Source organism: Sturnira hondurensis, unplaced genomic scaffold (assembly GCF_014824575.4).
Source record: "Sturnira hondurensis isolate 20B ecotype Veracruz unplaced genomic scaffold, ASM1482457v3 Scaffold0024400, whole genome shotgun sequence".
NCBI classification, from domain to species: domain Eukaryota; kingdom Metazoa; phylum Chordata; class Mammalia; order Chiroptera; family Phyllostomidae; genus Sturnira; species Sturnira hondurensis.
In genome coordinates, this window is record NW_028097031.1 from 1,299,277 (window position 1) to 1,322,327 (window position 23,051).

Genomic DNA, 23,051 nt, shown 5'->3' on the forward strand with positions numbered 1-23,051 from the left:
AGAGGAAGGGCGAGAATGAACATTTGAAAGGAGAGAAACGAAACAAAGGCGACGAAGATCATTCTCCAGGTTATCTGATTTGTTTCCTTACTGGATTTGTGCAGAAAGCCAAATGAGACACCCTAGACCAAGGAGTCTCAGCCCCGCCCCTCCCAGCATTTGCAGAGAAACAAGTCAGGGCTATCCTGGGCCCTGTGGACTGTTTCGCTGCGTCTGTGGTCTCCCTCTACTGGGTCCCAGAAGCAAACCCTCACACTTGGAGCGCCATGTTGCCAGGCGGACAGGAGTGCTCAAGAGCACGTGCTTTAGTCCCAAATCTCCACAAACCCTGCTCTAAAATCCAAGGTGGTGACACACCATTGCCTCAAGTCTTTGCCCAATTTTTGCATCATTTTTATAACAGAAGCTTAAAATCATGTGTTAGATATCAAAACATGTATAATTAAATTTTGGGCGCATTTGCTTTAATCATTCAGTCTTTTTTGACTAATCTTAGAACACTGTAAAGTGAATGCTAATCTCATTGTTAATGAGAGGGAGCTATTTAAACACTTCAGGAAGGCTTTCAAAAGCCCCACCCATTTTTCTTTCCCACTCAAGTGTCCGGTAACTCCAGCTGGTTCACTCACTTATTTAGAGAGGATGAAGAAAGGTGTGCTAAAGAGTCCACACCATTTAGATGCACAAGAAAAAACAATATTTACATTAGTGTTCATAAATAGTAACCCATGTGAAAATGATGCAAGACAGACAGCATTTGCTTGCACTGGGGTTTTCTGACAGTGTGCAGACAGCACAGCACTTGAGGATCCGCACGGAATGAATACAGAGAAGCTCTTCTCTTTCATTTAAGGAAACACCGTAAGAGCCACATGTGAAAGCATTTCTTTAGTGTTGAGATGTATGCTTCAATTTCATACATTTTCACTGATCCAAAAGCAGATTTTTTGTAGAGAAAAATGGATTAAAGAGGTCTGATACTATATATCACTGAAAAAGAATTTGCAACATTTTTTTTTTTACCATAGAATGATATGTATATAGAGTTAGCAGGCTTTGGAGATCTCTTTAAAAACAACATTTAGCAAACGTGTAAAGCTACTTGGTAGTACATTGACACTATTGCTTTATTTGCATGTCCCTTGTAAATTGACAGGATTTTAAAAAATTACCTTCCCTGTACTGATGTAAAAGAAAACAAGTTGCTATTGGTTTTAATCTTGAATAGAATGATGCCAATAATACCTTAAAAACATGAATTTTAATTGGGTTTGGTAAGTGGATTGAAATGGCAGAAAATTTGAGCTGCACAAATAGTCTTTTTTAGTTCACTTGCAGCTACATATCGTGGGCAAGGTTTCACAGCCAAAGTAAAGACAAGCCTTCCCCAATCCTGACTTACTATCTCAGGAAAATCCACATCTGGAGATTACCGTCCATGGAATAAATCCGAATTCCTTAACCTGGCTTTCAAAACCTTCCATAATCTGGTCCTACTTCTTGATTCCAGGGAAATCTCCCTGTAATCCCAACCTCAACACCTACTCAGCTCCAACCATGTGCTTTGTACGGCCTTGTCTGCAGGGAGTGTGGAGAGAGATTAGATGTGGCAGCTGCTCTCATAGATCTCAGCAATCAGTCTTTCCAGCAACACCAACCTAGCTTTTGGTCACTCCTCTCTTTAAGTGTGTGCTTTTATTACTCATTCCTTCTAACACCCCATTCCTAGAGTCCTCTACATGCCCATATACCACCTTTCAGTTAAGTAGATTAGGTGACCTGATCTCATTCATGAAGCCTCCCCCAAACGCCCCGAGGCCATAGCCACGGGGTCTCTCCACCCATACATGTACTTATTGTGACAGTACAGGTCATGTTTCACATATTTGTTAGTGTATCCTCTTTAGCAACTCATTTGAACTTACCATTTAGATGAAGGGATTGGCAAAAACCTAGATCATAGTGAATATATGAGTTAAGAACCAATTAATATTCCACTCTAAGATTTTGGAGGCCAATTTAAGCAACAAAATTTGTCAAAGGTAATTCGTCAAAGGTACTTAGGTCCCTGAAGCACAATTATTGGAGAGTTGGTAAGTGGGTACTGAACATAGTTCTACCAACAATATGCATTTACTGGTTTAAATATTAGTGAAAGTGATACATACCTGTCCCATTTTTTCATCACCTAACTTATCCATAATTTCTTTAACTCTCAGTAGTAAAGATAAACATAAGTTATATAAAGATAAGCCTACATTTGTACTGGACCCCAATATCTGAACTGGGTGTAGGAGAAGCCCAAATTCCCTAAGTAGATGTAATGTTATAATGTGTATTACCACAGAATAGAGTTGAAAATATACTTATAAGGCATATGGAGGGATGATTAAAGGGGACAGTAGAAAATACACAATTCTTGGCAGTTAGTATGAGCTCAACTTAAGCTTGTTGAACCAAATCTCATTAATTTTGATCAGGTTTTAAACAGCCTATTTAAGGAAATAAAGTTGAAATTCAGATAAAACATATATTCCTTTTTCCTCTTGAAGGCTCTGAATTTTTACTAAAAATCTCCTAAGAAGGACAGAAAGTAACATATTTTGCAGATCCACATTTCAATATGATATCTCTATAAGTTATTTAATTAGTGCAGTTTGTTATCTCAGGTCTGGGTTTTTCCTTTTTTAAAAATTATATTTTATTGATGATACAATTATAGCTGTCCCAATTTTCCCCCCTTTACCTCCCTCCACCCGGCACCCCCCACTCCCTCAGGCAATCCCCACATTATTGCTCATGTCCACGGGTCATGTGTATACGTTCCTTGGCTGCTCCATTTTCTATAATTTACATCCCTATGGCTATTCTGTAACTACCTACTTGTACTTCTTAATCCCCTCAACTTTCACCCATTCTACTACACCACCCTCCCATCTGGCAACAATGAAAACCCTCTCTGTATCCTCTCTGTATTCTGTCTCTGTTCTTCTTACTTGCTTACTTCATTTTTTTTTAGATTCAATTGTTGATATGTATTTATTGCCATTTTATTGCTCATAGTTTTGATCTTCTCCTTTTTCTTAAACAAGTTCCTTTAACATTTCATATAATAATGGTTTGGTGACGATGAACTTTAGATTTTTCTTGTCTGGGAAGCTCTTAGTCTGCCCTTTGATTCTAAATGATAGATTTGCTGGGTAAAGAAATCTTGGCTGTAGGTCCCTGCTTTTCATAACTTTGAATATTTCTTGCTAATCCCTTCTAGCCTGCAAAGTTTATTTTGAGAAGTCAGCTGACAGTCTTCTGGGAACTCCTTTGTAGGTAACTGTATTTTTTTTTCCTCTTGCTACTTTTAAGATTCTCTTTTTATCTTAAACCTTTGGAATTTTAATTATGATTTGTCTTGGTGTGGTCCTCTTTGTATCCATCTTGTTTGGGACTCTCTGTGTTTCCTGGCCTTGTATATCTATTTTCTTCACCAAATTAGGGAAGTTTTCTTCCATTATTTTTTCAAATAGATTTCCAGTTTCTTGCTCCTCCTTTTCTCCTTCTGGTACCTCTATGATGTGAATGTTGGAACACTTGGAGTTGTCCCAGAGGCTTCTTATACTGTCCTTGCTTTTCTGGATCCTTTTATCATCTTGTTGTTCTGATTTGTTCCAAATCATTGATTTGAATCCCAGCTTCATCCACTCTTATTTCCCTGTAAGTTGTTCTTTACTTCAATTAGTGTAACCTTTGTTTCTGACTGGATCTTTCTGACACTGTTAGGTCCTCACTAAGTTCCTTGACCATCCTTATAACCAGTGTTTTAAACTCTGCATCTGATAGATTGCTTATCTCCAGTTTGTTTAGTTCTTTTTATGGAGTTTTGATTGGTTCTTTCATTTGGGCCATGTTTCTTTGTCTCCTCATTTTGGCAGCCCCCCTTTGTGTATTTCTATGTATTAGGTAGAGCTGCTGTGACTTCCTATCTTGATAGTGTAGCCTAATGCAGTAGGTGTAGTAGGTGTCTTGTAGGGTCCAGTGGCACAGCCTCCCCTGTCACCGAAGCTGGGTACTCAAGGTGCACCCTGCTTGTGGGCTGAGTATACACTCATCTTATAGTTGAGCCTTGGTTGCTGTTGGCCGGTCAATGGAAAGGATTTACCAAGACCAGTCATGAGCAAGAATTGGCCGTGACCACTGACCGTCAACCTCAGCCCTTCATGGAGGATCACCTGTGTGGGGGCAAGGTGATGATGCTCCTATGGGGTCTGTAGCTGTCCACTGGGTGTTCAGAGCCTGGGGTTTCCTGAGTGGTACAGGCCAGGTCAGCCCCCACCTACGTATAACCTGAGCTATAAAGCGATCTGAGATGTCTGCTACTTGTGCTGGGTGTGGAGATTCCCAGGCAAAGCCAAGCTGTGAATCTAGGCTGGCTACTGCTAGTTCGGAGCCTAGGGTTCAGTGAGACCAGTTCTTGCTTGTTTGTAAGTATTTAAGAAGTTGTGAAGCATGATCCAAGATCAACCATTCATATGATGTGGTGTTGAAGAGAAAATTGAGTAGGACCCTTAATGAGAGAAGCCTCAAAAGTTACTTTGATTTCCCTCTTAACAGATCAGAAAACTTTATGCAAAGTCAATTGTTCCAATATTAGGGGAGGAAGGTTGACTTTCTCAGCTAGAGCTCCTCTTCTGGACCACAGGATACAGAAAATCTTTCAGGGATTATTTTCCAAATTCTCAGAAGGATTTTCCATTAGTAGTATCATTCTGGATGCAGAGGTGGTAAGTCAATCATTACTTATAATGTATATTTCAAGACACAGGTCTTAATTCCCCCCAGAATCTGATACAGAAGGGCAGGGAAGTAGTCCACTAAGTTGAGCCATGAAAAAAATAAGTTCTAGGAACAGAAACACATTGTCACAATATTGGAAGAATTCTAGTTTATGAGGCTAGGACATGCTCTTTTCTGCTCACGTGTTCATGGCAGCGTTCAGAGGGAAAATTAGTTTTCCTCGTTGCTTGTGCTGCAGCATCACGTTAATCTTCATTCTGCTACTGCAGCTCCCTGGTACTGCAAACAGCATACGGATGCTCCGGGACATTTGTGCACTGCCTGCTCCTCAGACACTCATCCCTCAACGCAACAAGCAGATACCGGACCAACACAGGCATCAAACAACTGCACACACGGCAGATGTGGGTGATACTTGTAAATGTGAGGTCTAGAATGTCTCATCCAGCAAGCCCAACAACCAAGTCATCTCTCATTTCCTCTCACTTCCCCCTTGTCAACTTGCTTTATCTATTCACGCTCACGCTATCTATGTGACATTGCATTTATCAAAAGAAAATCCTCCCTTTCTCTTGTTTTCCATAAATAGCGGGACTGCCAGTTCTGTTGATCCTTTTTCATTGGTATCTTTTTCTAATCCCTTGCTGAGGATTAGTTGAAATCCTCATAACTTCTAATCTGGGTTATTTTAAGACTGTCCTGTTTATTTGTTTGCACAAGTGCCCTTTTTTAATAAGAATACTTATTCCTGAACACCGATCTGCTTATTCCATTCCTCATTTTAAAAACCTTCAGTTCTTGTCCATTACCTGTAGGGTGAAATCCTAATTTCCTGCAAGGACATAGATTTGGATTCATGCATCCCTGTTCCTGCCGGCCTCCCATTCCACATTCCAGACCTTGAACCCTGTCTGTGCCTATCCTCTTGCCCTCATGCTTTCTCTCAACTCTGCTTGGACACTCGCAGCTCCTTCCATCTGGAATGCTCGCTCCACAATATCCCCTCTTCTGCTGCCTCCTACTCGGCTCCCGGGACTCAAGCGAGGTGTCGCTTCTTCCTTCAGAGAGAATTTTTTTGGATAGATTCCTACTTCATAAGCTGTGCCTTTTTCTTATGCCCCTATGCATTGAATTGCCATTGATCTGCAGGCCTACTTGTTTACTTTCTTGAAGACATACTGATTACAGGACATAGTGACAGGCATATAAAGTTTCAATAAAGCTTGTGGAATAATAAACATTAATCAAAGTATGAACCATTCCTATTTAGTTGATAACCATATGAGGTATAACATGATTAATATCTAATGTTAATAACTAGTATATAATAGGTTGAAAATAATTTCATGTTACAAAAAAGAATTTTATGTCGATGGATCAATTAAGAAGATATCAATATGGAATGAGGAAGCAAATGATGAAAGAGAAACAGAACACTTTGTCTGTGTGCATAGGTGTGTGGATGCTTATTTGACACACATTACAGAAGCCCTACAAAGCCCGAGCTGGGGACTAGGGTTACAAAGTTAGAAAAGATTCAGTCCAGCGGGGAAGCACAGATGACTGTGTTATAATACACTTAATAGAAAGGCAGAGCTGAGCTGAGAATGCTACCAGAGAGAGGAGAGAGCCCGTGGGCCAGCCCGGAGGTTCCCAATAGGCTTGCTAGGGGAGTTGATTCGTAGAGCTGTTCAAAGCAGACATATTCTGGAGGAGAGTCAAAAGATTTTGTCACGTGTGAAAATGTCACCAGCTCTCATCTTTCAACTTGAAATTTCTCTAGAGAATGTCACTGGAGAATAATATTTTTCAGACTTACCATAGACCTTGAGAGAATGGGAAGATGTCAAAAGATAGGGCCCGCAGCTCTGAGCACACCATCCTATATGGCAGCTATTTACTACAGGGCCATGTAGACACAGGTGAACACGCTGATAGAGATGGACCATTGCAACAAATGACTGCTGGATTTTGTGTCTGCATCAACTTAGCCAGACAAGTCTGGCATCCCACACATAAACACACACACACACATATATAACGACATATATAACCATTTAGTCCTTGCAACTGCACTACAAAATGAGCATTATTATCTTTTTTTACAGATTGCTGCACTCAGATAAAAGAATTCGATTAACCTGGTTTAAGCGAAGTAACCAGTTGGGCTCTGGCTAGTGTGGCTCAGTGCACTGAGTGCTGGCCTGCAAACCAAAGGGTTACTGGTTCGATTCCCAGTCAGAGAACATGCCTGGGTTGCAGGCCAGGTCCCCAGTAGGGGACGCATGAGAGGCAACCACACTTTGATATTTCTCCTCCACTCTCTCTCTACCTCACTCTCTCTCCCCCTGCCTCTCTCTCTCAAAATAAAATCTTAAAAAAAACAAAAACAAAACCAAAGCTAAGTAACCACATTTGAGCCTTGGTATGTGTGAGGTCCCTGTCTCACTTGGCCACCCTGACAGATGTGATATAGGCTGATTAAAATGTTAATCATCAAGAAACGACACTATTTTAATCCACCCTAAGTCCTCTGTTCCCCCCCTCCCCCCAAAATTTTTTGAAATGCCTTAGAGGTAGAAGGCTGCATTCAAATAAATTACTGTAAAGATGAAAATTAAAAGGAACTGAAACACAAATATATTTAGTTGATAGCTAAGCAGGAGCCAAGTGATCCAAAGCATAGCTCCAGAGAGACTTAGCATCTGTGCACTGAAACGCTTGTTTTAACAAGTCCAACTGTGTTTCCCAACTCTGCCAGTCCCGTTCCTTGGCTCATGCAGAATCCAGTTTACAGAATACATCACGCAGCAGCCTTCTTGCTGAGAGGAGCTGAACGCTGCTTTATTTTCCCAGCTGGGAGCTGGTTTTTTGTCATGAACCAGGCATATTAAACGGCTGTGCACACAGAAAGACCACAGTGTGGGCCACGTGACAGCTTCCGTTTGCAGAAGACGAGAGACCTGCAAACCAAACTGTTGAGTCTGTGAACCATTTGATGGCATAGTCATTAGTTTCGAGAGAGGGAGAATTCTTCGATCTCTTCTGGGAGTTCTTCCTGCCTGCCTATGCCCCATAAAAGTGACGGGTCCATTTCAAGTTGGAAAAACAATCTAGGTCAACTTTCAATTCATCACTCTCTAAGTGAGACTTCTAGAACTTTCTATTCCTTAACAGAGGGGAAAGCTACTTTAAAAATCAATTTTCCAAGTCCACATTAGGTCACACTTTACTTTAGGATGAGCAAGACTGATTTTAGACCAGCAGCTGGGGGTTTCTGAGGTGGGGGGCCCAAGGGGCTCCACAGCATTTCTTGCCTTCAGTCTGCCGTGGCCATCCCAGCTTCCACGGGGCACACTACAGTTTTACAGCTCAGGAGTTGCCTCAGGAGTTGCCTCACTCATCCACCCCAGAAACTCAGAGTATGGCCTATTGGGCGTCAGGTATCACTCTAGGTGTGGCAGGTGCAAGATGAGCTCCATTCTCTCCCGGAACTCACCTCAAGAGGACGTAGAAAAATCTTAACTCACTGACTTGAATAATGACAACTGCTACAGGAAGATAAAAGAAGGCAGGTGTCTGAGCGACAGTGCGTGTCTAGAACAAGATGATCAAAGGATTATTGATGTACCAGGGCCCATTTTTGTTTATTTAATGATTTGATTTGGTTTCAAAGATTTTCTCCTCAGTTCAAAACATGTAGGAATTCTGAAGCTCTGCTTTTGATAGCAAGTTATTCACTGGCGTCTTTTCACAACCACGTCATCTCTCCCTACTGCTGTTTTAGCAAATTCAAGTCCAATTCCTTGCAATTTTGGCAATGGCCTTCGAGTTCCTAATGAGGACCTTCTGTGAGAAGGCATAGCACCGCTTCAGCCCGCCAGCAGAGTCAGGCCTCTGGGGGTGTCTTTTTCACGGAATCATCACTTCTCCCTTTTTGGGAGTGTTCCTTCGTTTCCCACCCCCTGGCCACTTAGGGCCTCGGGCATTCGTTCAGGAGCAAGTGGGCCAATGGCACAGCAAATGCAAAGAACTGAGCACTGAATCCAAGATGTATTTCCAACGTGTTGTCTTCTGGGCTGGAAATCAAATTTCACGCCCACTGACGCTCCTTGTTTGTTTCACCTTCACTCCTTGTATCACTGTGGACTTCCCATGCAGGGGCCCGGGGAATTGTGTTTGTTCTTCAGATGCCTCAGGTCCTATGATGTGGATGTTCTAAAAACAATGCATTTCATTTGGAAGGGTATCTCGCAGGAAAATTTTATTGACCCTTTTCAGCATTCAGCTATTCAGGTATCTATCGTTTGGCTTCTTAGGCATGGCCCCTGAGAAAAATCTCACGATTGTTAATCTGAAAATGTTGCCAAGACCAATTATCACCAGTGTCTCCCTTTTCACAGTTTTAGTGGCAAAAGGACTTGGTTCAAAGGTGGTCCAACTAAAGACAGCAAGGATGTTGATTGTGTTTCTTTAAAACGATGCATACACTCCAGCAGACCCGTCTATATCTCCACAAAAACAGGGTCCAGGGTCATCACGCCAAATGAGTGATTTGGGGGGCTTGTAAACCAGAAACGACCTTGGATTGGTCCAGCAACACTTCGTATTTCTCTTAGTCTTAGGTATCAGACACCATGAGTTCTCAGCCTTCCAAGACAAATTCTTTGCATTGCTTGGGGAGGACATACAAAATGCAAATGTAAGTTTTTAAACAATTACATGATTGAGGAACTTTATAACACCTAAGGTTTTAGACAACTGTCAACTTTTACTGGATAAAGTTCAAGTTTATCCAGTAAATTTGAGTTAGATTAAGTTTTAAAATTTACTTTGTTGATTGTTCAAGCAAGAAAATATACATTCTTCAGAAAAAGCCCACGATGCAAAGTGACACTTTCAGAATGTATGTGTTCAAGTGTGGTCATCTCCCCTAATTTAGCTTGCCTGAAATTTTCCACACGGGATGCTCTGTCCAGAACACAAGTGTAGGGAAGTCCTAGTCTTCGCTGTAACGTCCCCTTGTCCTTCCACACCAGATCTCACTGCAGCTCAAAGAGACCAATCCTCACAAGAAAATCAATCTTCACCTACAGGAGAACGTCGTGGTAATGCTGCGTCACACAACGCAAAGACGCGGTCAGGCACCTGTGTGCTTAATTTCACCAAAGTAGAAGTCCAACCAGAAAACTCCGTCTCCAGGGTGATCAAAAGACTTAGCTGAAGTCCCTTCTTCCCTCTGAAGTTATACCAGAAGACCCTGGTGCGAAAGGTACCGAAGCCAAAAAAGAAACTGCACCCGGTCCAAGATTCTGAAACTAGGAGTCAATTTTTGTCTAGATCACTGCTTTTTTCATTAGAGAGCACAAAAAGGGGGATATGTAGAAGACAATGCACGAAAGTATTGTTCTGGTTCCTCTCTCACTGGAACAATTATAATAACAATAATAATGATACCTTTACTTCATTGTATTGTTTCTTTAAAAAGATAATTTATTTGAAATTTCAAGTTTAGATATTTCTATTGTATCCTCTCCCCCAGATTATGACAATGTGTGCACAAAAATGCATATTATGCATATACATGGTTTCAGTATTTATTAAGTATTGTTCCAACGTTTCCAGGCTCTTGTGAAGGCAATAAGCATTGCTGGTTGTTCTATAGTCACAAATATCTTAGAAACTCCGAGAAAGTGAGAACCCTGAATATGCTCATTTTAAGTCCTTACAACGAGAGGATATATAGGCACTGACTTAACAAGTAAACCATTGCATTAGGCAATGAATTCAATTAAGATTTCAAATGCTGTTTCTTTAAAGAGTCTGTATTTATTAGACTTTAATTAATGTTCTCATTCTTGTCCAGTATAACTGTGTATATGTGTGAGTGGCTGTTACCTGACTTCCTAGCCTGAAGAATATTGAGACACATCTTTGGAAATGTCTGTTTGTTTCCTTGGGGCGCACATACATATATCCTAGCAAAGAGAACCACTCACCACATGCCATTAAAATATTGTGTTGTTAATTCTCTTGTGACACAAGGTATGTGAAACAAGGAAACTTCTTAAATACACATGAAATTTTAAATTTGCTGAGGATATTTCAACATATAGGTAAATTTATTACACCCTGCAAAATAGGTGATCAAATGCAATTTAAAGCGACTACACTATTTCTACTTCATTATCTTTTTGATGGACTATTACGCCTGGTAATTTCACTCTTCCCTGCTAAGTAAATTTAACCATGGAGAGAAGTGTCTCCATGGATAATAGGTCAAAAACAGTCACACCTCCATGGAGCATTAGTAAATTCAGATTATTAGCAACAGGCTAGAAACAACTTATGTGTGTTTTTATGTGCACAATGTGTTTCATCATTCATCCTAAGAGGAAAGAATCCTTGTTTTCTGAAATGCTATAAAGTAACATCACTGATAACAACTCACAGAAAATGCACCTGTCACCAGATGAAGAGCAGTGGTCTGAAGTGAAGGTCTGTCCTTGTCACCACCGACCCCGGTGGCCCCTGCATCTCTCAGGCTGCTTGTTTGCACAAGGGCATGAAATAACGGATTCGATCCCTTGTAACTCTTGATTTTACAGAAATGCTTCTGAATAATTTAGTTCTTAAAATATATATACGCTCTTCCACTTCAATTCTAATGCATTTGGAAAACTGATATTGGTAAAGAGTATATGTTTTTGAAGCTATTTTAATCAAATATGGGGTTATAGGATATATGTGAGGTCATTCAGTACAATGTCTGGCACATTAAGCACAAGTTATTGGAATAATCCTACAGTATTATTTCTTGGAGGGGTGTGTGTGTTTCCACACCCACACTCACGTGTAGAGAGTGAGGAAATAAGACTTTTCAGAGACGAGCTTATCCTCAATTTAAAAAGCTTTCAAGATTATTTATTCCACCCACCATTGACATCCATTGATTGCGAATGAATTTCACTGCTGTGGACTCAGCTAACACTGACTCAGGAGACTGACGACCCACATGGACCATCAGATTCGCCAGTGCTGAAGGCCTTGGACATGAGCACTGAGTCAGCGATGCCGCACGACGTCCCCTAGGTCTAGGTCTCTGCCGCTCCCCACTGTGCCAGCCCTGCGCCTCCGTGGCTGCCCAACGTGGAAGCACAGACTGGGCTCCTGGCATGACGCTGAGCATTTGGGGTATGCTGAAAGCTTTCAGCCCAGCGAGGCAGGAACTGTTATCCTGATGTGACAGACTTGGAAACCGGCTTGGACGTCAGTGACGCCGCTCTCAGGGACCGACAGCATCTCAAGATCTGACTCTGACAATCACACCCTGAAACGGTATCCTCCTGTCACATGTCAAAAAGCTTCACAAGCGGCCTCTGGCACTTTCCTTTTTTTTTTTTCACTACTTGCCACAAAAGGAGTTGTAGTTCATTGTTATCCACCAGAACGTGAATCATCACAAACATCGCCTGCCCCGGTTTCTGTTTTAAAATCTAGGGTCTTGTCCTAGAAAACATGCTCAACTCTAACATTACAAACATCATATAGAGCCTCCCTTCAAAAACAGTGTGGCCTCTAGAATAGGCAAGAAGACATTTTAGATGCTCAGAAAGCTATTAAAACAAGCAAGCTGGCAAAGAGGATACGCGCCCGGGAGTCCCCTTCCATTAGAATCATGGTGCAGGAAGGCCGGAGGAGTTTCTGTCCTGATAATCACTTTACAGATGGCGCTCCAAGCCTCCAGGTGCTCACCACGTTGCCTAGGGATGTGCATTTGCCTCCTCTCAGTGGAGAGGGTACTAGAACCTTGCTCCGTGCATGCGGCACACTCAGCCACGTCCTGCTGCTTCCTAATCGTTTCATGCTCTTGCTCCTAAAGATAGAACCTGATCATTTAATTTGCAATATTATGAGTGAGAAACATCACGCAACAGCATATACTAGGCTCCTTGGCATAACCTTTTCGACTGCATGCGGTGCCTAGTTTAACAGGGGAGATCTGTGGGATGGTTGCACCATTTTAGCAACGTGTAACTTCAGACTTGAAGGGAAGGTCTAAATTTAAGAGTAAATAAAACCTGGGCCCAGAATAAAAAGCCTCCATTATTAGCAGTGGCAGAAGGCCACATGGAAAGGGAATGAGCCGGAGACAAGAGTTGAAACGAGGACACACTGAGGAAGCAGCCATCTGTCCCCAGCAGTGATGCACATAAAAGTAGCCGCGGGACACTGTTGCCTTCCAAATGAACCTGCCCAAAGTGCATTCTTCAGACTGCAAACAGTAGTGCTGATGCGCTTATCAAACAAGACCTTAACGATGTTTCAAAGGCAAGTCCTGCACTACGATAAAGAGGCCACATGTTTCATTTGCATACCTGTTAACTCATCTGTAGGATACAAATGTGATTTTGAGAACTTCAGAACAATTTTAATTTCTTCCAAATGTGTACTTATTGCCTCGTGATGATACTTATCACCCCCACAGAAAGATGGCCTTACTTTACCACACCGCACTCTGGGCCAGGGGTGGCACAGAATAGTAAAGGCGAGAGAAAGAGAGAGTATTGAAAATAAAGATTTGAAGGCCAGCTTTCTCCATGAGCCCCTGGACTTGTGCACTTGGGTGTAGTGTGCTTAGCCAGGAACATACTTACCCCTCATTTTGAACCCCCCCTCCAGACTCCACAAGTACAATGAAGTATAATAATGGTCCTTAAGAAAGCCTCCAGCAGAATAATAATTTGTTCAAATTTCATCCAGAGAACTCAGAGTAGCTTACTAACATTAGCTCACGCATCCCCCCAGCTGTGGTGGAGGAGAAATGGCCTTCTGATGGGGCGGTGGCAGGGGAAGGGTGGCGAGAACAGTTGGCGATGTTGGACAGAGGCTCTGAAAGCCAAGGAAAAGGCAGGAGCTGCCAAAGAAGGAACCAAAAAGGAATCTTGCTCTGTTTTTCAGCAATATAGAAGTTTTAACCCAAATGCTAAGTCTAATGATCTGGTTCACATTTATAGACTTCTATTAAGACCTTGTGGGAGGAACAAAAAGGGTATCTATTTTATGTTGGGAAATAGAAAAAATATACATAGATATGATCTATGGTAAGCTTGATAATTGACTTAATGATATGAAATACTATTCAGTTAAAGATGACTCCATAATTAGGTTCAATGCCATAAACATTTATCCAATAAAAATGATGTTTCAGGGAATGAGCTAAGGGTGAGGGCATGCATGCAATCGCACGATGATCTTCTCTAAATTTCCAGTATAATGGGAATCTTTTAGTCCTGTAGTTCCTGTGTATCCTTTTAAAAACGGTGCAAATAAATCACAAAGAAAAATTGGAGACGGAGAGAAAATAAGGAAAAGAGTGTTAGGAATATATAAAAGAAACAGTTGTCTTTTATAAAGGTGTAGCCTTAATTAAGTCTAAATAGGTCTTCATGGAAATTCGGATTGCTCTCCCCATAGCACGGAAGCATATACGCATTGTGTCCATCAGAAAGCTTCAGTGATTCACCCGGTACATTGGTCTTGGTGTTCTTCGGCCAGCTCCCTGGGATCCGTCACTTTCACATCCCTCTTTAGCCAGCGTTTCAATGGTCATCTCCTAGACTTCACTATCACCCAGCCATAGCCTGACCGGTTTCACGTTGCCACTTCTGGTATTTGCAGTTGAGTTTATTCTACTGCTCTGACTCCATCCCACAGGTACCATATTTTCCATGAACAATGCACACCCACATTTTCTGCCCAAACTTTCAGGAAAAAATCTTTTGTTTTAATTTTTTAATTCATTCATTTATTTGTTTATATTTAGATACTTGTTTTTCGTACTATAAAGGAATTTTAGCATTTATTTTTGAGTATTTACTTTATTTAACCAATAATTACAAAACACAGGAACAGATACAAAGTACTTCAGGTACTACCCATGCATAATACACATCCTTATTTTTCCCTCAAAAATTTTGGCAAAAGAGCGTGCATTATGCACAGCAAAATATGGTATTTTTTATCCCATCAGGCCTTCCAGTTCCTTCCCTCCACTTCCTCACCACTGTGCATCACACTCTCACGTGACCTCAGCGAGGGTTCTCCATGTGTCATATCACAGCCTGTGTGCCCAGCGGTCCTCTTACTGGACGCTGCTGTGAGCTCCGCTCCTATGACCCTTTGCTCTATTGGTACTGACAGTCTTTGTCCCCAGAACCCCCCATTTCTGTGCACACTGCGGAAACCTTGCTCTTGTGATTCCCCATGCTCTTTCCTCTTCTTATTCAGGTCTCTGCTTCACTGTCCTCTCGTTACCCTGCTTTGTCTTTTTTTCATGGCACCTACTACTATTTGAAATTGTTTCCTGCATTCATTTATTCTTTTGTTCAATGGGTGTCTCCCCTGTAGCATATACTATCCATGAATTTTAGAATTATATCTCATTTGTTACCATATGACAAATGCTTAGAATTCTGCCTGAACACAGATTTTCAATATCTATTTGATAAAGAGAAAAAGGACATGAAGGAAGGAAGATAAGAAGGGAAGAAATACCATTTGTTTCATTTATGAGGTAAATTAACTTTTAGGAATATTTGGGACTTAGCATAAAATAAAGTTTTGGAAGGACGGAAAATTTCCAGGAAGGATGAGAGCTGTGTCTCTTTACTCTACTCTGGATACAGTTGCCTTGTAAACTCTGCAGGTTCTGGCAATCTAAAACAGTTTTAGCCAACCGGGTAGGCACGGGCCACACTGGCGCTATTTATATGTCATCTAAACTAATTAAAATACAATGAAATAGTTGCTTCTTCATCCACATGAACACCAGCAGCTGCCTGCGGCTAGTAGCTACTTCTTTGAACAGTGCTGAGTAGAGAACATGGCCCCAATCACACAAGTTCTATTAGACAGCATGGTTCTAGAGTCTATTGTTTTAAATTCTAAAACTATATTAGTGATCCCTGATGCAGCGAGATTAATTAAAATTAGATAAAGTGATTTAAATGCTAACGATGAACTTCCCAGATATAGGAAATGCTTTGTGTTTCATTTAGCTTGGTTTGTAAGTTATCATTATTACTTGTATTGACTTCCTGTCTGGAGATAAAGGCAATGAGTTTAACAGAGTAAAATACCAAAGTGAGGAGGCTTGACTGCTTTTCTTATTTCAGGGCTGGAAAGAAAGCAGAAGAGACAGAGGTAAAGAGTAGAGATGAGGGAAAATAAGTCCATTTATCCATCCATCCATCCACCCACCCATCCATCCATCCATCCACTGAGTCCTTATTCAAGTTCCTACTGAATGTCTATGATATTAATAGTTCAAGCATTGTGCTCTGGTCTGCAGTTTTAAATTGGAAGAATTCGTAGTGCCTAAGCTCAGAAAGTCCATAATCGCATATGGAGAGTTGACAAAATAATAATGAAAACTGTTCCATTATAGGTCAAGGTCACAAAAAATAGCATCTGCTTAGGGGAGATTGAAAAAATAACATTTGAGTGATATCTTAACAATTATGAGAAGCAAAGCGTCAGCCTAAAGAAAAAAAAATTTTAACCGAAAAGGTCAATCCTTGCCAAGGCGAACTTTGCTTGCTTAAGTGAGAACTAATAATCTTGGGGTGGGGTGGGTGTGGGTAAAGTTGTCTGAAGGGAGAACTTACAGTGGAGATTAGGAAAATAGGTTGAGCCAGACTGTGGAGGGTTTTGAAGGCTTTTGTTAAAGGATTTGGACTCTGGTATTCTTCATACAGAGAGCAAGGGGCACAATTCAGATGAATGTGCTTGAGGAACAGGTGCAGAGCGAATGAAAATGCAGAGTCCGGGGACGCGGAAAGACATAGGAGGGTTTGCGCCGCAGACTAAGGGGTCCGTTGCTGATTCTCAAATCACTGGTGCAGACAAACTGTAAGGAGAAGCCTAAAGCAAACATCCACCTGGGAGACGGTTTTCTCCTAGACTATTCTTATTGGTAATGTATTCGTACATGCTGCTTTAAAAAGGTTTTTCTTCAGCTATGCCTGATAGAAAACCCTGCTTTCCACCCTCCTCCCCGGCCGTGCCTATGCAACGGAAAACAACATCTTCCATCTGTTCTTTATTACCAGAAATTCCTTCAACAACATACACAAAGTGTATCATTACAAATGTCAGCATTTGAAAAACACAAGTAAAATGTCAATACCAAAGAGTATCAGCGATCGAAATTCAGCAATTTATGTTTTCAAAAGAAGAAGAACATTTTAAAAAGTAGTCAAACAATTTTACATTCTGCAGTGAATCATAACCTGGTGGGTCTGTTTCAGGAGGCTGAAAGATCCTGTCCTTTATACTAAATGACTTTCCCCAGTTTTTGATGGATATTGATTGAAGAACTGAGTAAAGGCACATTTAAAAAAAATAGGTGCACGAATTAGAATTAGACATAAAGATAGGAGTATACTTGCCCCACAGCGGTTTTCTGTTATTAGGTTGAAGAGATGGGCCAGCTGTGTAATTATAAAAAATCACAAAGGTGGTGCAGGTGAGCACCACAGAAATATAAGAGAACCAAGAATTACAACAAGAACTTTTCCACTCCTCCTTTTCATTTCTTTTCCTTTGTTTTATTTTATTAAGGAGAGAAGGCATGATGGCTTTAAAATAAAATGTCCTCTTAATGTTCATCTGGATTTTCCTAAATGTGTTTTGTCTTTCCTAAACACACATTTGGATTTAATCCTTTTTTATGCACTGACATATGGCTACATGACTTGATAAATCCTAGGGCAGGGTGGAGAGGCTGCAGACGGGGACTAACATCTCTCCCACCCATAACCTAGCTGAGCCACCCCATGCTTGTGCGTTACATGGTACTTGTAGGTGGGCTGCCACCTGCAAAAAGATCCATCAGAGTGGACGTAACAGTATTGAAACACGGATTTCTTTAGCCTGGCCTAAGAACAGAAGAGATAAGGAAGAGAAAGAAAGCAAGAACAACCTGACTCGTTCTATTTCTTTGCTGCCGCCTCCTCTTCCTTGTAAATATAATGGGAGCACTGAGATCATTGAGTTGTGAATTTATCATCAACAGATTCCTCACACCTGGAAAATCAGCATCAGCTTTTAGAAGCATACAACTCACTAGAGGTGAAGGGAAGTGTCGACTAGAGATCAGCAGGTGCTCTGTCTCTTGCTAGTAAAGAACGGCCACCACAGCAGGGACAACCTGTCTGGCTTTTCAAATCTGTGGCTCTAGACTTTAAAATGCCAAGTGATCCATATCTGGTCAAATGCATTTTGGACATAAAAATCCTAAATATGCACATTAGCTATATAAAGTTCCTGGCAGACTCCTGGGAGGCTGGCACAATGTTAGACACAGTTAAGCAGCGTTTAATACCAAATGATTTACAACAGCAGCTGCCGCGGGAAGTAGGCTCCTTCTGGAAGGCTTATTTGGCATTATTACACCTTTGGAAGAACTGCAGGACAGCCATTTTGAAAGAAGGGCAGTCAAGAGGCTGAATTAATGAGGACACTTTGGTGTGGAATGAAAAACACCTGCCAAGAGGTGAGTGGAAAGAGATATAACAACTGTGCAATATGTTATGTTAGAAAAACAGAACATTTCTAGAAAATTATGAGCTATTGAATATAAAAATACAGCATTTGAAATTTTAATGAGTTATATTAATGGTATTTTATCTTAGTGGATAATATATTGATACTATGGCTACTAGGAGGGTCAGGCAGGCCTCATGAGTAGATTATAAAACAGTTTAACAAATGCATGTGTAAAAGGCCCGTGGACAGCTTTGAAGGGAAGCTTAGGCTGAGCAAATGTCTAATGTATACACCCTGAGGATCATCACGCCCTCTCTTAGGAAGCAGGGACCTGCAGTGGAGAAAGCACAGGCTGTGGGGTCAAGTTGATGGCTGTGTGAAACCTGGCTCTATCCTTTTTCAGCTACAGGGCCTTGGCCAGGGTGTTCAACTTCTCTGAGGCTCATTTTCCTCACTTGTAAAAGGGGAGAAGTCAAGAAAGTGTCTAGGGATGGTTTCCTACAAGCAGAACCCTACTCCTCCAATAGCACCCAAACTCGCTGTGTCCCCATCACCTCCCTGAGCTGTGAGGATGGATCTCAGCAGGCCCCGATCCCATTCAGCTTTACTCTCAGAAGGAAGCCTCGACACCCACCTGCCTGAACTCTACTCTCCACATGGTCCTGTGTATGAGGTGGTATTCCTTACGCTTCTTCCTTGCGTTAGTTAGTTTTCCCTGAAGCGTTTAGCACCATGTGATAATGTTGCATAGCAATATCTCAGTAATTTCCAGGTTTCTTTAATACCTGGGTATTTCTTTCTAAAATATAAGTACCTACTAAAAATGTCAGCTCCATGACTGGCCAGTTCTGGCTATTTCGCTCCATACTGTATCCGCAGGGCCGAGGAGCGTGCTTGGCACACACTAGTCACGTGTGCTCACTTTGCTGGACTCCCCTCCTAGAGCTGAACTGGGGCTCCCTGCACACTGTGGGGTGGGCGCAGACCCAACAGGCTCTCTCCCACCTCTGCACAAAAGGGGGAAACAACAACTAAAACCCCTCTGAGTGACAAGTCTACGTTAATCTAGAGATCACTCCCTATTATTGTATCAATAACTCAAGTCAGGCACAGAACGCAAAACTCTGAATTCGATCTTTCTTTGAACGAGTCTCCTTAATTTGCTATTTTGGAGTGCATTTTGTGCACTGATTACAGTTAGTAAATTCAGACATTTCAGAATCGGAAAGAACATTCCTTGGTAAATGCCTGGCTTTTCTGCTTAACTGTACTCTGAGCTTGCCATGCTCAGTTTACACAAATATAAAATTAGCATAATACAAAGCTCCACTCTGTTAATTTCAGCTCCATATTAGACACTTAAAGAGTTATGAATACTAAATCCTAATCTGCTAAGTAAGTACAATTTATTATTATTAGATTCTAACTGCCTTTCATTATCTTCCTTGATGTTTATTTTTTTTTAAAGATTTTATTTATTTATTTATCTTTAGAGGGGAAGGAGAGAGGGAGAGAAACATCAATGTATGGTTGCCTTTTGTGCGACCCCTGCTGGTAGTTAGCCTGCAAGGAACCGGCCTGCAACCCAGGCATGTGCCCTGACTGGGAATCGAACCGCGATCCTCTGGTTCGCAGGCCCGCGCTCAATCCACTCAGCTACGCCAGCCAGGGCTCTTCCTTGATGTTTAAATCAAATAAATATTAACTGTATGTGAGCAGTTCAATTGTTTGAATTTCCTTAAAAGAGAAAATGCATTTTTTATTTTTTATTTTATTTTTTAAAATATTTTATTTATTTATTTTTAGAGAGAGGGGATGAGAAGGAGAAAGACTGGGAGAGAAACATCAATGTGTGGTTGCCTCTCATGTGTCCCCTACTGGGGACTTGTAACCCAGGCATGTGCTCTGACTGGGAATTGAACTGGTGACCCTTTGCTTCACAGGCCTGTGCTCAATCCACTGAGCTACATCAGCCAGGGTAGAATACATTTTTTTTAAGTTTCCTTACTCTTTTTGGAAGTGAGGAAAACCTGATATCTAAAGTTGTTAGGGGATTACAAAAATAAACAACACAATTACAGACCAATCTCACTTGTAGAGAGAGATGCTACAAGGGTTAAAGAAACAATATGTTAGGATAAAGTAGTTTTTATCCCCAAAATGATCTCATAGACACAAGGATATTCACTAGTTTAATTGACTTCACTGGCAGTTTAACCCACATAAGTCCTGAATGGCAAGGGTTCCAGGCTTTGTATGTCAAATGTAGAAATACACTCTTAACGCACAATGAAACTTCCAGAACGTCCTTCCTGAACTTTTCTTTTACATATTTTTCATATCCCTCCCTTAGTTGCCTCAAAAAGGTTTTACCTCCAAACCACCTGTGCCAAAGAAGGCTCATATATTATATATTCTACTTCTCGCTCCACAGCTTTCTTTTTTTATTGTACTTTTTTTCTGTTACAGTTTAACCCCCTTCTACTCCCTCCACAGCATTGGATTGCTCTCTCTCTTCTCCTTATTCAAACATCGATTCTCTGTGCTTTCTAAAGTAGACTTCTTTAGATTCTTATCTTTTCCTAATCTTCTCTTTCTTTTTAGCACAATCTTCCCAGATAGCCAAGGGGCTGATGAGCAAACCAGAACCATGACCAGGAGGAAGAGTGTGAAGACCGGAAAGGAAGCAAACTTCAAAACGGTCCTTGATCAGGGAGAGGAAAGTGAAAGAAGCTAATTTTTTGAGTTGCATGTTTTACTCAGCAATAGGTGGATGAATAAGAACCTTATGGTTATTTTGATAAATTCCACAAAAGCATTTAATACAATGATAAACTTTTTCTAATAAATATGTGTTAGCTGTCATGGAGGAAAACTTCTTAAACCCAGGTATAATGATAATAATTAGAATTATTATATCAAAAATGCAATTCATTGATTGGTTCTCAATTCATATTAATTTGATGTGATACTTTGTTTCAGTCCCTACTGATGTTCAGGGGCTGAGACATACTGGTTGATTAGTCTCTAATAAACAAACAAATAAAATCACATCTGATGGTTGGGGCCTGAGCATCTTCAACCTGAGACAGCGTCTTGGATGCCATACATTGCTTACTAGCTAACCTCTGAAGGAAGACAGGTGACTACCTACTAACTTTGGCCCAAGGTAGACTGAGACCAGGCCCCTGGAAAGCCAGGAGAAGTTCTGTGGAGACACTGAGTTGGGATGGAGACAGGGATTCCAATGGAGAAGCCTTCAAAAGGGTTGGAAAACTATGAAGTCTGTGAAGGATGAATACGGAGTGATGAGAGCCCCTCCGCAAAGACCACTTACCAAGTTCCCCACTGATGAGGAGAAAGTGAGTTTCACTTGAATTCCCCCCAAAGAATAAACCTTCGAATACAGGAAGGCAAACTTCTTGCCTTTTTCTAAAGGAAACACTCTGGTTTTTTTCTGGTGTTTAGGGATATTTAAACACGAAGTTTGACAAGGCCTAATATGTGAAATATACCATTACAGACACTTTTATCAGAACTCAAATATGAATTTATAGTCAAAACCAACAAATCAGCATGTTGACATCTCCCAAATTCTCATGAAGACAACCTTCAAGCAACTCACTGTCTGCTCGATTGCGTTTCTTCTTACTAACCTCCAAAGTAGGAGCCGTCAGTCAGTTTCATCTCCTTACTGGATTTTGTGATGACCCCGGCGACGNAAATATATTAGGACACTACAGACAATGACACTACAGTGTCATTACAGACACTTTTATCAGAACTCAAATATGAATTTATAGTCAAAACCAACAAATCAGCATGTTGACATCTCCCAAATTCTCATGAAGACAACCTTCAAGCAACTCACTGTCTGCTCGATTGCTTTTCTTCTTACTAACCTCCAAAGTAGGAGCCGTCAGTCAGCTTCATCTCCTTACTGGATTTTGTGATGACCCCGGCGACGCCGTGCTGGATGAAGTACATTTTTTTACCCACAGCTCCTTCTCGTATGATATAGTCTCCAGGCTGAAACACCTCAAATCTTAGCTTGCTCAACATGGCAGTCACAAAATTGGGATCGGCGTTAGCAAACAGGGGCATAGTGGCCACCAGTTTCCGACAGTTGAAGTTGACAATCTCCTAAAGTGGGAAGAGGAAATGAACATTAGGAGAGAGTGTAGTCGTATCAGGAAGCAAACGTGTACTGAAATTAAATACATATATAGCATACCTTGGCAACTGAAATTCAGAACCAAAAATACATAAATTCTGATAATCTGCATATCTCTGCAAAGCCAGGGCTCATTTTATTTCTGTGTTGGAATTTTGTATTCTCAGCTCCTAGCATGGTTCAGGCATATATTAAACATTCATTAACCATATACAAGTCTCCACTTCTATAACTTCGCATTTATTATTCTTTATGTAAAATTAGAACTTCTAAAAAGAGGAAGAATTCTAGTCTCCTTTACCTTTTGCATGAAGAAAGGAAGCCACATCATTGCCTGTTAGCTACATCATTACTGCCCTGGGCTCCGCTGTGCTGAGCAGTTGAACTGCCACCTACGGACAGGAAGCAAGACCTACCACTGCTAGACAGGACAGCGGCATTTAGATGTTTTCCCTTAACATCACGCACGCTGGAGTGAGAACAGTGGAGAGTGCAGAGAAGGGTTACTTATAGGTGTCCCTACTTCTAATCTCTAATG

General features: G+C 41.1%; 1 protein-coding gene across 1 annotated transcript in view; it reads right to left on the bottom strand.

Annotated features, from left to right (window-relative positions):
• HCN1 (hyperpolarization activated cyclic nucleotide gated potassium channel 1) overlaps window positions 1–23,051 on the bottom strand; it is a 303,766-nt gene that overhangs the window by 18,807 nt on the left and 261,908 nt on the right. Inside the window, exon 6 of the mRNA XM_037038480.1 lies at window positions 22,242–22,482. Coding sequence (XP_036894375.1) covers window positions 22,242–22,482 — 241 coding nt within the window. The remainder of the gene's footprint in view (window positions 1–22,241; window positions 22,483–23,051) is intronic.